A 14222-nucleotide genomic window follows, 5' to 3' on the forward strand; every position below is an offset into this window, starting at 1 on the left:
TCCGAGGCCTTTTTGATTGTTTTACTCGTGCAATTTGTTTTTGTACCTTTAATGAAGCGATTTCGGAGAACTCCAAGGTCCGTATTTTCTTAAATTTTTTGTTTGTGTAGTATTAACTAGAAACTCGCCGAAAATTACGGGTACCGGTGAATTAGGATTTTGTGAATAGAGTACCTAGAAATTCTAATTAAACTAATCCTTTTCTTAAATGACAACATTTCAGTACTTTGCCTCTTCAATGATGTATGCCTGCGACTTGGCAATCATAGGTATGTCCCGTCAGGGTGTCATTTTACCAAAGGCGGTTTGTTTTTAGATATTCATTACTCATCTGGTGGTATTGAGTACTTATCATGGTATCAAAGCTTCTCGTCAGTTTTGAATATATTTATAATCTGCATGTATTATGATAAATATATGTATAAACACCTTTCGGAAAGACTTATCTAAATGCTGGTCAACATAATTTTCGTGGTAACATCACTCCCTTGCTTAAAGTATAATTTTGGATAGGTTTAGAAAGATTATTTGAAATTTTGTTCGTAACGAGCGCTTTCACCATAAAAATATGTATTTCCTGTAATAATTTTAAGTATATCGGACGGATAACATCAAAGATATAAAGAATGATAGATATTGTTAAAATTACAAAATATATATAATATTATACTATACTTCTATACTATTCGAATGTTTCTAGTTTACAAATAATAAAATATAGATATTCATTCACGGGCAATTAGTTAATAAAAAAAAATGTTTTTTTATGCACACCGTAACATCTATCGGACATAGAGATGTGGGGACATAGTGAGACGCATCAAATTTGCTCCCTTCAATTCCTCATGACGATCACGATCTCTTTGCCAAAAGTGTAAAGACTAAAAGAAAGAATAATTTCTAAGCGAATGGTCTTATTCGAATAATTTGTTTAAAGAGAAATTTCTATTTACTTTGATAACAATTAAAATCATGATACGATTGTCATCATCTTTTGTTTCTACCCGTCTTCATTGTGTAATATAGACTTTTATTGTGACTTTTAGCGTCGATATTTTTTTCGCTTGTGTAATGTTTAAATAAACATTAGCTTGTACATTATTTTATGGATCATCAATTAATCTTCGCATTGCACGCCAAATAATGCTTTTGATACTCATTTGTTGGTAACCTCGATTAACATTGTGGCCATTTTCGTAGGGATCCCTAATTTTCTTCAATAAAATACAAATCTTGTTATTGGGTGATAAAGTAGCATTTGACATGCGAAATAATTTTAGAAAACATTAATCTCTAGCCGTAAATGATTACCGTTTCTACTTGATTGAAGACAAACGATGCGTTAATTATTATTATTGGTCCCAGATACTGTCTAACGCTGAACATATCTATATATATAAAAATGAATTGCTGTTCGTTAGTCTCGCTAAAACTCGAGAACGGCTGGACCGATTTGGCTAATTTTGGTCTTGAATTATTTGTGGAAGTCCAGAGAAGGTTTAAAAGGTAGGTAAATATGAAAGTACTTGGAATTAAATAAAAATAACAATTTTGTTTGATGGATTCCTTTTGTTTGTTATAAGTCTATTTTAAACAAAAGTTTAGGTCTTTTATTTATCGATTGAGGCACTACGAAGTTTGCCGGGTCAGCTAGTAAATTAATAAAAACACCTAAATCCAATAAATATTATTGAGTAGTTCCAGCCTATTTCTGAATTGATTTTCTCAAATCGTGTATCAAAAACACTACTAGTCTAACATTTTATGCGCTCCATGTAACTCAAATAAAATAGATAATATATTGGTACAGAAATAGTGGCATTTGAATCGAATCGCGTTTTGTACTTTATCGGTATATAGAGGGTAATACTATCGACATCTGCTCATAAAACCACCATACTGAGTAAACATATGAGAAAATGAGTCGTAAACGCGCCGCTTAGGATTCCGGTGCGTTTTAGTGGGAACTTCCAATTCGTTTATAAACAACTTTTGTATTAGTAAACACTAGCGTAGTTTGATTCAAGGATACAGAGATAAATCGTGGATTAATCTTTTCATTTGAATTTGTTTAATTTTTGAGTTATTAACTTCACGGTCTTGAATTTCCTTTTCTAATGATTGTTGTGCTTAGAACAAAGTGAATTTCGTTGCTGACTTTAACACTGAATACAAATATTATTCAATTTCATCTTACTGTGAAGTCGTCGTGGCCTAAAGGATAAGACGTCCGGTGCATTCGTATGTAGCGATGCACCGGTGTTCGAATCCCGCAGGCGGGTACCAATTTTTCTAATGAAATACGTAGGCAACAAATGTTCACGATTGACTTCCACGGTGAAGGAATAACATCGTGTAATAAAAACCAAACCCGCAAAATTATAATTTGCGTAATCACTGGTGGTAGGACCTCTTGGGAGTCTGCATGGGTAGGTACCACCATCCCGCCTATTTCCGCCGTGAAGCAGTAATGCGTTAAACCCCCCAGAAATCAATTATAATCAATATAACTTACAGTTGTGGTGCGCATTATTTATAACCAAGTATCAATTTGAAGATAGGTTCTTAGTTTTTTTTTTTTTTTTTTTACTTACATGGATGAACGAGCTCACAGCCCACTTGGTGTTAAGTGGTTACTGGAGCCCATAGACATCTACAACGTAAATGCGCCACCCACCTTGAGATATAAGTTCTGAGGTCTCAAGTATAGTTACAACGGCTGCCCCACCCTTCAAACCGAAACACATTACTGCTTCACGGCAGAAATAGGCAGGGTGGTGGTACCCACCCGCGCGAACTCATAAGAGGTCCTACCACCAGTGATTACGCAAATTATAATTTTGAGATATTAATGCTGCAGTTTGAAAAATGTTGCATTTTGAATAAAGTATGCGTTATTGTACATCAATATTAAACCAAAACAAATTCAAAACATTACATATAAAAATCCCTTTAAGACAACCATCGGGTGGACATTGGTAAAATAACCGGCCATCTTAACCTTAAATCGATGAGAAACAATTCAACAAACCTGTAGAGTACTAGGCCAGACACAGGATGTGTCGCCAATAACTTCGACTGCCACCGGTTGATACTCAGCCAGCTCTGAGGCACAGGATCCCTGGGTTATTGAAGCTCCATACTGCGCTACCTGGATGCTGATGGTTGTTCCACGGGGACAGACGAGTGTGACCATCTCCTCGTCGCAAGCTGCCTTTTGGTGTGTTCGTAGTGTTCCCAGAAGGAGTTCTGTGGACAATACTTCGATTTAAAATCGTGTAGTTTAAAATTATTATTTTTCTTGCCTGTTCTTTTTTATTGTATAGTTGTTTTTTTTATATTGCTTAGATAGGTGGACGGTCTCACAGCCCACCTGGTGTTAAGTGGTTACTGGAGCTCATAGACATCTATAATACAAATGCCGCCACCCACCCTGAGACATGTGTTCTAATGTCTCAGTATAAGTTACAACGGCTGCCCCATCCTTCCCATCCTTGAAACCGAAACGCATTACTGCTTCACGGCAGAAAACTAGCTAGCTGGTGCCAAATGTTTACCCATCTTTAGACAACGGTCAATAAGTCAATTGAATTGTATAAAAGGATGTCGCCATAATTCTTTTTTTTTTTCAATTTAAAACGATGCGTACATACATCGTTCATGCTTACAAATCTAAAATTATGGGGCCAACTCAGAACTAATAATTCAAAGGAGTTATTTATTTCCTTACTTTGACATCAATAATAAAATATTTAATATGTCGAAGAATAAATCCACCTCAACATTCATAAAACTTGATCTAATTCATAACACGATAACGACATCAATTCTGATATTATCTAAAACAGATCAAAAGGGATACGACCAGAATTTATGGTCACATGAAATGTAGGGTAAACTATACAGCGGCTAATATATTAACATTATATTACAATTTGTATAATAATTGGTTGGTGTTTGAGAAAAATATTTACGTTATATGTTTATTGTAATTTACATGAAGAAAAATGTATGTTAGGTATATGTTTTTATTTCTATTAAATTTTAAAATCAAAATTGAGAATTGTTCCGAATATATCAGTCAAAAAATGTCTTGCCTCTTCGAGAGTCAAGTAGCATTTATTTAAATAAAAAAACAACATCTCATTGCCTCTTTTGATATTATCAACTAGGATATTTTCATCATAGAGGTGAAGAAAGTATAAAGTCGAGATTTTATAAAAAAAAAAAGTTGTTACTACTAAATAAACTAAAATGTTCAACTGAAAAACGTAAATAGATCGGAAAAAAACACAAATTAAAATTCCAGTTCAAATAATTGGAAGGTGCCAATAATGGTACGGTCCACCCTATTTAATCCAATTAACGTTACGTAACATGCTACTTTATATCAAAACACTGACAGAGTATTAGCCACTTATCCCATTACACCGAATTTATAATGGCCAATAAATTTCGAGCTATGTTTGTTTATATTACAGAATTTTACAACCGAACAGCTCTTAGCGTTATCGACCCCACACATTCACCACGTTTGGATGATAATAAAAGGAAATAAAAATATTTATAAAGGGGCAAATGTGAAGCGTTCGAAAGAAATTAAGTCGAGATAGATTATTGCTTGGATTTACTTCTCCGGGACTGGTATGCTCATAATTTTATTAGGTTCAGAAGTAATTATATTTTATTATACGTCGAACGTGGCGGTAATTAATGGCAATCAGAGACTCTGTCAGTTAAAATATTCATCGAAGAAGGTACAAATAGTTTTATGAACATTCTTTTTTGGATTATAATTAAAATATTACAGAAAAAAATAATAATAATTTGCCAGAAATATTATTGCATTAGAAAACATAACGATAATACCCCTTGAATTCTGGACTCTTCTTTTTTAGTGGAATAATCTTTCTGTTCTGTAATTATATATAGTCTAAATTACATGTGCCATAACATAATATCTACTAAATTATATAAAAATCCTAAATTATATAATATCTACTAAATTATATCCTTTCATTACTATACTGTACTCTCTTTAACCCCCATACCCCTACATATCTCAAAGAACGTTTCGAGTTCCTAGGTGATACGCATAATTTTTCTCTGAGATCATCGGATAACCTGAGACTGAAAATGCCGGTGCATTCATCATCATTCTTTGACAATTCATTCACCGTCCAGGCGGTTCGATTGTGGAATGCTCTGCCGGATGCAGTGAGAAGTGCTCCAACTTTAAACTGTTTTAAAAAAATGGTGAAGGAACACTACTTATCTGCTTAGTGCTGTTTGTTGCATCATTATTATTTATCATTTCTATATAGTTGATTTATTATGTGTGTAAGTGTATTAGTATGTATTGTATGTAAGTATGTATATTGGTATATAACTGTTTATTGTATGTATATATTTTCTATAATAATATGTCTATGGTACACCGCAACATACCTGCTATATTTTTATATTTTACAGAATTTATGTAAATTAAACGGTTGTCTGGAAGAGATCGCTTTTAGCGATAAGACCGCCTATTGTACATATGTGCTTTTTGACTGTTTTTTTGAATGTAAATTGTGTTGGTGTGCAATAAAGTGTATTCTCTCTCTCTCTCTCTAAAAAGCTAAAATTTAACGGTGTTTTTTTTCAAATCACTTAGTAGTGATTTGTTTTTTGTTGGTTTTTTTGTGGATATATTGACACGAACATTTTTGATACTACACAAAACCGAAGCTCATAGAGGTGATAACCCTAGTACCGCCATCCATTTTGACATGTTATATTGAAATCTTCATGGTATTGTATGTACATGAATTATATTTAGACGTTATTCAACTTAAGGCTCGCTTGGATTTCAATGGACTTTCTTTCTAGAAGACATTGTACAAAAAAATATCGAAATGCTATATCGTCAACTTAGATGTAGAGGCCAAGTGGATGTAGAGGTAAAGGCCAAGTGTATTTCGTCCTTCCCAAAAGTGACATAGAACTTATCAGTGCTATAAACAATCAGGTACTTCATAAATTTAGCTCACGCAAATATAATGATATAGTGGTCAACATAATCGATTATATTGTCCAAAGACATTTTTAGGTTTTTATTTTTATTGCTTAGATGGCTGGACGAGCTCACAGCCCACCTGGTGTTAACTGGCTATTGGAGCCCATAGACATCTACAACGCAATGCCGCCATCCACCTTGGGATGTGAGTTCTAAGCTCTCAGTATAGTTACAACGGCTGCCCGACCCTTCAGACCGAAACGCAATACTGCTTCACGGCAGAAATAGGCGGAATGGTGGTATTTACCCGTGCGGACTCACAAGAGGTCTTACAACCAGTAAAGATCATAGGTGTCCCAATTGTTTTGAGCTATTCTGTCCCCGGAACTCCGAATATTCTCAGAATCCGTGCTTCGGTCGACATAACCTGCGACTATGCGTATCATGATCAAATCCTATTACGTATGCGTATTAGCCGATTAATCTAAAAATGTAAATAGCACGATGAAGGAATAACGTCTTGTAATAAAATGCTAACCATAAAGAATATTTATTTCCGTAATTAATGATTTCAGAACGTGTTGTGACCTGTCCGGAATGGTGATGGTGTTAATAGTTATCACATCCTTCAAACCCCTATGGATAACTGCATCGTTGAATAAATGGCCAGGGTAGTAGCACCTAAGGCAAACAGACAATAGACCAACAGAACTTGAGTTCGAATTAACTTTGTTTTTTAATATCTGTTCGGATCAAATTCATTGTAGTTATTTAAACTAAATACTCTAAAATGCGGAGAGAAACAAGTTTCGTATCTTTTAGTTCGTTTTTAACGATTACGCTGTTTGCCAATCAATAAACAAAAGTAGAAACCCATCAAGAATCCATTTACAAACATGCTCGACCACAACTGTACCGAAAAACGTACTATTTCTATCCGCTCAGACTAAAATAAATGGTATTATGCATGTAGGGAGGCGGCCGCTTAAACAAGGGGTCATTAAGGGGATGGATTCTATTTATAAACGTTGAATTATCTCGTATTTCATACTTGACGAGAGCGGTAATAGACAGCACGCGGCGGATGAAATTGATGCGTTTTGTTCGGCGCAATACACGAGAAATGGCGAGTAAACAAAATAAAGTATTTTAGATTACATTTTTGTAAAATCATTTTCATGCCGTTAATGCGTCGTGATGTTAACGGTCCTTCTAGTAATTAAGTGGTTAGCGCAGACTGTACAAATTATAAAGTCCGTGATTACACAGCGGGTAGCTATCACAGAACATAAGATATTTGACAGATGTCTAAATATCGCTACGACATTTTCATGATATGTTTGCACATACTCAAGTTTTGAATAATACCATTCAGGCCGTCGGTCTACGGAGCAATGTCACTCGTTCGGTGTGTGTGTTTGTGGTGGTCTTCCCTTTGTCAGCTGATACTTAATACAAGACGCTTACGCTTTGATTACAGCATTCATGTATGTAATGATTTTATAAATGATTTATTTTTTATTTATTTTTTCATATTTACTGTCGTTTTGTATTATCGAAGTACATCTTCACACTCTTATCCTTTTTTGTGCTTGTGCTTTACCTTTTGAGCGCCAACCGTCGATAAATCGACTCTCTATTAAAGTTTGATTATAGGTATTAGGTATCAACCTGTACGGATGTCTTAGCGCATGCATGTATAACGTTTTTGATAACTTCATTTATAAATAAAACATTTAAAATTATTTTGCTGTGAATTTAGTATTGACTTTTGAGTAATTTTTTTTAAATTAAAGGTTTTATACGAGGTACTTTTTTTCAAATATCACCATTAGCAATTTTTACAAAATATGCGAAAATAAGTTCAGAACGAACGAAGTTTCAGGTTCAGACGTAAATTACGATGAAAATAAACTGATGGTCTTTTGAACTGTGCAGGTGGTTTAATTTTACATTTTAAATTAAAATAATTACCTATCAAAACTAAAGTTTACCTTATGGTTACGGGCAGAAAACAAATCCGAGCGGGCTTAGAACATGTTTTAGTAACCAACGTGCCTATTCCAGTCGCGAAGAAGTAATGGATTGTAGTTTAAAGGGTGGGGCAGCCTTAAAACTGTACAATTGATATAGATCTCATGTCTGGTGGCATACATGTTTTTTTATTACCCTAGTAGGCAGACGAGCGTACGGCCCACCTGATGGTGAGTGGTTACCGTCGCCCATAGACTTCAGCAATGCCAAGGGCAGAGCCAAACCGCTGCCCATCGTTAAGTACTCTCCACAAGCCTCGTTTGAAAAAGGACATGTCATAGCGCTCGGGAAACACCGTGGAGGGGAGTTCATTCCAAAGTCGGATGGTACGTGGTAAAAAATATCTTTGGAAACGCACTGTGGATGAACGCAGTGGCTCCAGGTAGGATGGATGAACTCTACTCTGGTGGAGGGCAGTGTGATGGTAAAAACCAGATGATTTGACCAAAAAATTCCTCAGGGATTCCAAACGATCCGTGAACACATAACACGTAGTAACATGTAGTTATATTATGAGTATATGTACTCCCGTAACTACCCAACACCAAATGAGCCGTGAGTTCATCCACGTATCTAATCAATAAAATAAATAATAATATATAATGTCGGAGACGGTCATTAGTTTGGTAGCTAAACGAAACGCAGCATGATTCCCGAGAGATGGCAGCACGATTGCGGCGTCGTCGGAACTCGGCTAACTTCGTGCTACGACAGAGCCTAGCCGATAGCGGCCCATAGACGCCACTACACACTTACCAACCAGTCTTCTTGAAGAGCGGTGCCTCCGTCCTAATTCGTTTTCGTTTGCTAACGTCTAAAGCAGATTTGTAAATCGTTCTAAGGCAACAAACTTAATTGGTGTACTCAATTTAATATCTATTAGCTCGATCACCCTATTCGCCCCTACGATGTCTGACGATAGTGTTAATGATTTTGGTTTCTCCGACGTATAAATAACAAAAAACGGACCTTCGTTAGCACAAAGCTCAATTTGGTTTCTCCGACATATTAATAACAGACAGAAAAACAGACCGTAGTTACCATAATGTTCAAAATTCGATGACACCTTAACCGTCGGAGACCACGTAAGCCGTTGAGTATTCGAGAAGTCGGATATAATAAAACGAGATTCATAAACGCGAGATTAAATCGTAAAAGTAGATTTAACGGAGTATATACGAGTTACGGAAACCGAAAGAAAATACGATTATGTGAAACAAACAAATTATATATAAATCGTAAATACTTTATTGCGTTGAAATAAATCTTACTAAAGGTCCCGCAGTAGTCGAAATTCGACTATAATTAATTGGAATTGTAAGTTTGTACACTATTATGATTGTATTTTATACTTCTATAAAAACAAATTTCGCCAAGACTACACTATAAAAAATATTAACAAAGACAAACAATATTTTATCTATTCTCAATTTGACAACAGACGTCAAGAACAAAAGTTTGACAATAGATAGTAAGCTTGCGTGTGTGCGTCAAATACATGGTATGTAGTGTGTGTAATGTTTTCTTTATTGATTTAATGTATCTTTTATGCATTATTTAAAAAAAATATTAGCATTGTGCACTTCTTCTCTATATTCTCTATAAGTGTGCAAAATTTCATACTCCTCCGTCCGTGCAATTTTCGTAAAAAGGGATACAAAGTTTTTGCTTCACGTATTAATGTATAGATACAAGTTTCTGTTTCAGTAAAAGGTATATTTTTTCAACTTAACTGAACGTTTTGTTTTTTTTTTCAGTGACTCAAAGGCATCTGTCTAAAATACCAGGGGCACGGGAAGCTGCCTGATACGTATCACTATTTTTTTTAAACCCTGTCATATATTTCTTAAGATTCTGTATCACAAAAAAGCTGCTGGTGTCGATAAAAAAAAGGATGCTTGTACTTATGTACGCGCGTAAGAAGTTATACTTTATTTTTATTAATTATTTTTTTTTAGATATTTAATAATCAATAATAAATAATAAATATTTAACGTTAATCATTTAATAATATTTAGCATGAATTATATTAAATAATAATTTTGTCATTTATATTACTAAAAAATGAATGCTAATAACACTTTTTTTTACGAATGTACATTCGCGAAAGTTCACCTGCAGCTATATTCAGACTCGCCAAGTTATCGGTAGTACTCGTCGGTCGTATTGTAATGAGCGATTTAGTGGGCAATTTCATTTTTGTTAATTTTGTGTCACGGTGCGCGCGCAACATAAACTTTCACTCTCATCAATTTTTATAACGAGCCTAAAGAAGTATAACTTCAATAACTTCAAAAAGAAAAACAACTACTGAAACAAAACATGCATCCTAGTTTCAAACGTTCAACCATCTTAACCAAACGTAAGCTAACTTCCAAAATAGCTAACTATAATTATCGAGTCTAGAATTACAAAAAGCCGTTACGAGCCCCCAAACTTTTAATCGCGTAAAAATCGTCTACCCAATTCCGTTCCGTATTCTATTTTTACCATCCAATTACTGGTATTGTTCGCTTAAAAGAAACAAACAGTTGTTTGTGACTTTGACTGCTTTGGATTTAGTTTTACTAGAGGTCCCGCAGTAGTCGAAATTCGACTATACTTAATTGGAATTGTAAGTTTGTACACTATTATGATTGCATTTTATACTTCTATAATCACAAATTTCGCCAAGACTACACTATAAAAAATATTAACAAAGGCAAACAATATTTAATCTCAATTTGATAACAGACGTCAAGAACAAAAGTTTGACAATAAATAGTATGCATGCGTGTGTGCGTTAAATACATGGTATGTAGTGTGTGTAATGTTTTCTTTATTAATTTAATGTATCTTTTATGAATTATTTTAGAAAAATATTAGCATTGTGCACTTCTTCTCTATATTCTCTATAAGTGTGGGAAATTTCATACTCCTCCGTCAGCGCAATTTTCGTAAAAAGGGATACAAAGTTTTTGCTTCACGTATTAATATATAGATGCCGAAACGAGCGACGTGTACTGCAACTTGATTACGTTTTAAATACAAATAAATAGATTCCTGTTTTCTTTGGCTTGTTATTTTATAAATAACAGCAGTAGTATCGAATATTTAGAAACTATAATAGTTAGAATAATATGCAAATGTTCTGTTTTAAAAAACAATTGCTTTGATGTGTGGACGAGCTCACAGCCCATAGACATCTACAACGTAAATGCGCCACCCACCTTGAGATATAAGTTCTAAGGTCTCAGTGTAGTTACAATGGCTGCCCCACCCTTCAAACCGAAACGCGTTACTGCTTCACGGCAGAAATAAGCAGGGTGTTGCCTTAGGACGCTCAGTTTATGAGTGTACAAGATTAGCAGCGAATAGAATAGCCCACTAAGTTTCTCGCCGGATCTTCTCAGTGGGTCGCGTTTCCGATCCTGTGGTAGATTCTACGAAGTACTGCTCTTGCTAGGGCCAGTGATTGCAACACACCCGGCTTGAGCCCCGTGAGCTCACCTACACGTCAAGGAGAAGCTGATATAGCCTCTCAAGGCTATCAGCATAGATAGGAAAAGAAAGCGAATAGAAGCAGACATTCCGTTTCTATGCGGCAAACGACACAAGAATCGCACTGAAAAGAGTGAAGATATTGAAAAAATAATGTAATCGTTTGACATTAAGTAACCAAAATGTGTAAAATAAAACACACATCAGCACAATGTCATTCGGTTTTTAATGATTACCTTTAATACATGTGAAAAAAAATATTTATTATTTAAAGCTCTTTAGTTTTAAAACGGATTTTTCTTCAGTGTCATTCAATATCATGGCGTAATAAAGTCTGTAATTCAGTAAACAGAGAGTACAGTTTTGTATACAAAAAAAAGTATAGTTTATTAATACCGTTTACTGCTTAGTTTTTAATATTAATTTTAAAAGAGATTAAGGGTTTTTAATATTGTTTTCTTATTATACATATATAACAGAAAACGCAATTAAGCCCTGTTATTGTTTATTCATTCTGAAGTACTCTTTTTTTTTTTATTGCTTAGAGGGTTAGACGAGCTCACAGCCCACCTGGTGTTAAATGTGGTTACTGAAGCCCACTACCCCACCCTTCAAACCGAAACGCATTACTGTTTCACGGCAGAAATAGACGGGGTGGTGGTACCTACCCGTGCGGACTCACAAGAGGTCCTACCACCAGTTATTACGCAAATTATAATTTTGCGGGTTTGATTTTTATTACACGATGTTATTCCTTCACCGTGAAAGTCAATCGTGAACACTTGTTATCCTTGAACACTCCCTATCATTATACATACAAACGCTTTTAATACTATAAATAGGTACATTACCGATTTAATTAGAGCCGACGTACACGTGTGGGTGTAGCATGCACCAACGTGAATAGACATAAGAGATAACGAGAGTCGACCCGTCGAAGACATCTTAACGAATGATCAATCTTTGTCACATAAATATTTGATGACACGCTCCGAGTGGAACGACCTATTTAATATTCAATGAATTTTGTACAATCAGCGCGGTTTTAAGCTATGGGGGGATTAATTTAAAATGAGGTTAATGTATTCAACACAAAATTATTCTTTTTTATTGAATTCCGAGCATTTTCATATTTATCTACCTTTTGAACCTTCCCTGGACTTGCACAAATAATTCAAAACCAAAATTAGCCAAATCGGTCCAGCCGTTCTCGAGTTTTAGCGAGACTAACGAACAGCAATTCATTTTTATATATACCTAGTCAGGTCATAAATTCTGTCACATGTTTAATGTAAAATAATTGAAACAAGTTTATTCATTATGTAACCATTCATATACCATAATGAACTTGACAAAACATAGATTCTTATGACACTAAAGTTTATTCAAAATGACCTCCGTGATTTTGAATACAGGCCTTCAATCTGCTCGGCCAGTCTTCTATCGCAGCACGAACGAGGTCCATGTCAATATCGGCGGCTGCCTTAATCAAGGATGTCTTGAGTGACTCCAAATTGGGATGAGGCTTTGAGCACGCCTTTTCCTCCAAGTGTTGCCATATCTTGTAATCTAACGGATTCAAATCTGGACTGGAGGAGGGCCAGTCTTCGTGCCGGATGAAGTCGATTTCACGCACCGCCAGCCAGTCTTGTGTGCTCTTCGCTCTATGAGCTGGCGCCGAATCTTGTTGGAATATCCAGTGCCTGTTATTGAACATGATATGAGAAACAGGTTCCACAAGGTTCGTCAGGACTGTATTTTGATACACAACTGCATTCGTTTTTACACCTTTCTCACAAAAATGTACCTCTGTTAAGCCCCAATAAGAAACTCCCAACCATACCATGAGCGAGGATGGAAAATGACCTCGTTGGACACGCGGAATACGGTTGCTCGCTTCTTCACTACTGTGTGCGTACACCTTATCATTTTGTTTGTTGTAGCTCTCTTCTACGGTAAAAATTTTTTCATCCGAAAAAAGAATTTCCCGATATTTTTTTCCCGCGTACCGCTTCAACAAAGCGCGGCATCTCTTCAGTCTCAGGTCCATTAGACGAGCATTCAAACGATGTCCTGTTTTTCTTCGATATGCCCGAAGCTCTAAGTCTTCATTTAACACCCTTTTCACCGTGGTTTTGCTTAACCCCATCTGAAGGGCCAACAGTTTTTGCTTACGTTTGGGATTTCTTTGAATTCGCGCCTTCACAGCTTTTATCATTGCTGGAGTCCTAACAACCGAGGGCGACCACTTATTGACCTGTCATCTACACTAGAGTCTTCATTGTATCGTTTGATGGTACGATAAACGAATCTTTTGGTTATATTCAAATTTTTCAGTATGTTAAAAATTTGAATTGGCGCGTAACCGCAACGATGCAACGCAATAACTGCAACACGGTCTTCTTTAAGCTTCCACTCCATATTAAAAAATGAGTGAAAATTCTAAAAGTATACATTTTTATTTTCATGAACAATTCGAAATTCGAATTCAATAAACTTTTTTGTGGCCAGCATTCTAAAAGAAAAGTATTTACTGTGTGACAATACTTATGACCTGACTAGTTATAGGTATGGGATAAGTGGATCAAGTCCTTTTATTGTAAAAAGAATATTAAGTAAGGTAAACTCGGTTGACGTGTTTGTTTAAATTTCTTTAGGTGTTTCGAGTATCTTTATTTCCAATCTGTGCACCTTTGCTTATCCAATCTTT

The 14222-nt window shown here is 35.4% G+C and overlaps 1 protein-coding gene across 2 annotated transcripts in view; it reads right to left on the minus strand.

The window, feature by feature from the left end:
- Nucleotides 1-14222, minus strand: part of LOC114253357 (uncharacterized) — a 110427-nt gene that overhangs the window by 45734 nt on the left and 50471 nt on the right. For both annotated transcript variants that reach the window (XM_028188219.2, XM_028188220.2), the window contains exon 3: nucleotides 3032-3249. In XM_028188219.2, the coding sequence (XP_028044020.2) occupies nucleotides 3032-3249 (218 nt within the window). The remainder of the gene's footprint in view (nucleotides 1-3031; nucleotides 3250-14222) is intronic.

This window comes from Bombyx mandarina, chromosome 17 (assembly GCF_030267445.1).
Source record: "Bombyx mandarina strain Sakado chromosome 17, ASM3026744v2".
In the NCBI taxonomy this organism is placed as follows: domain Eukaryota; kingdom Metazoa; phylum Arthropoda; class Insecta; order Lepidoptera; family Bombycidae; genus Bombyx; species Bombyx mandarina.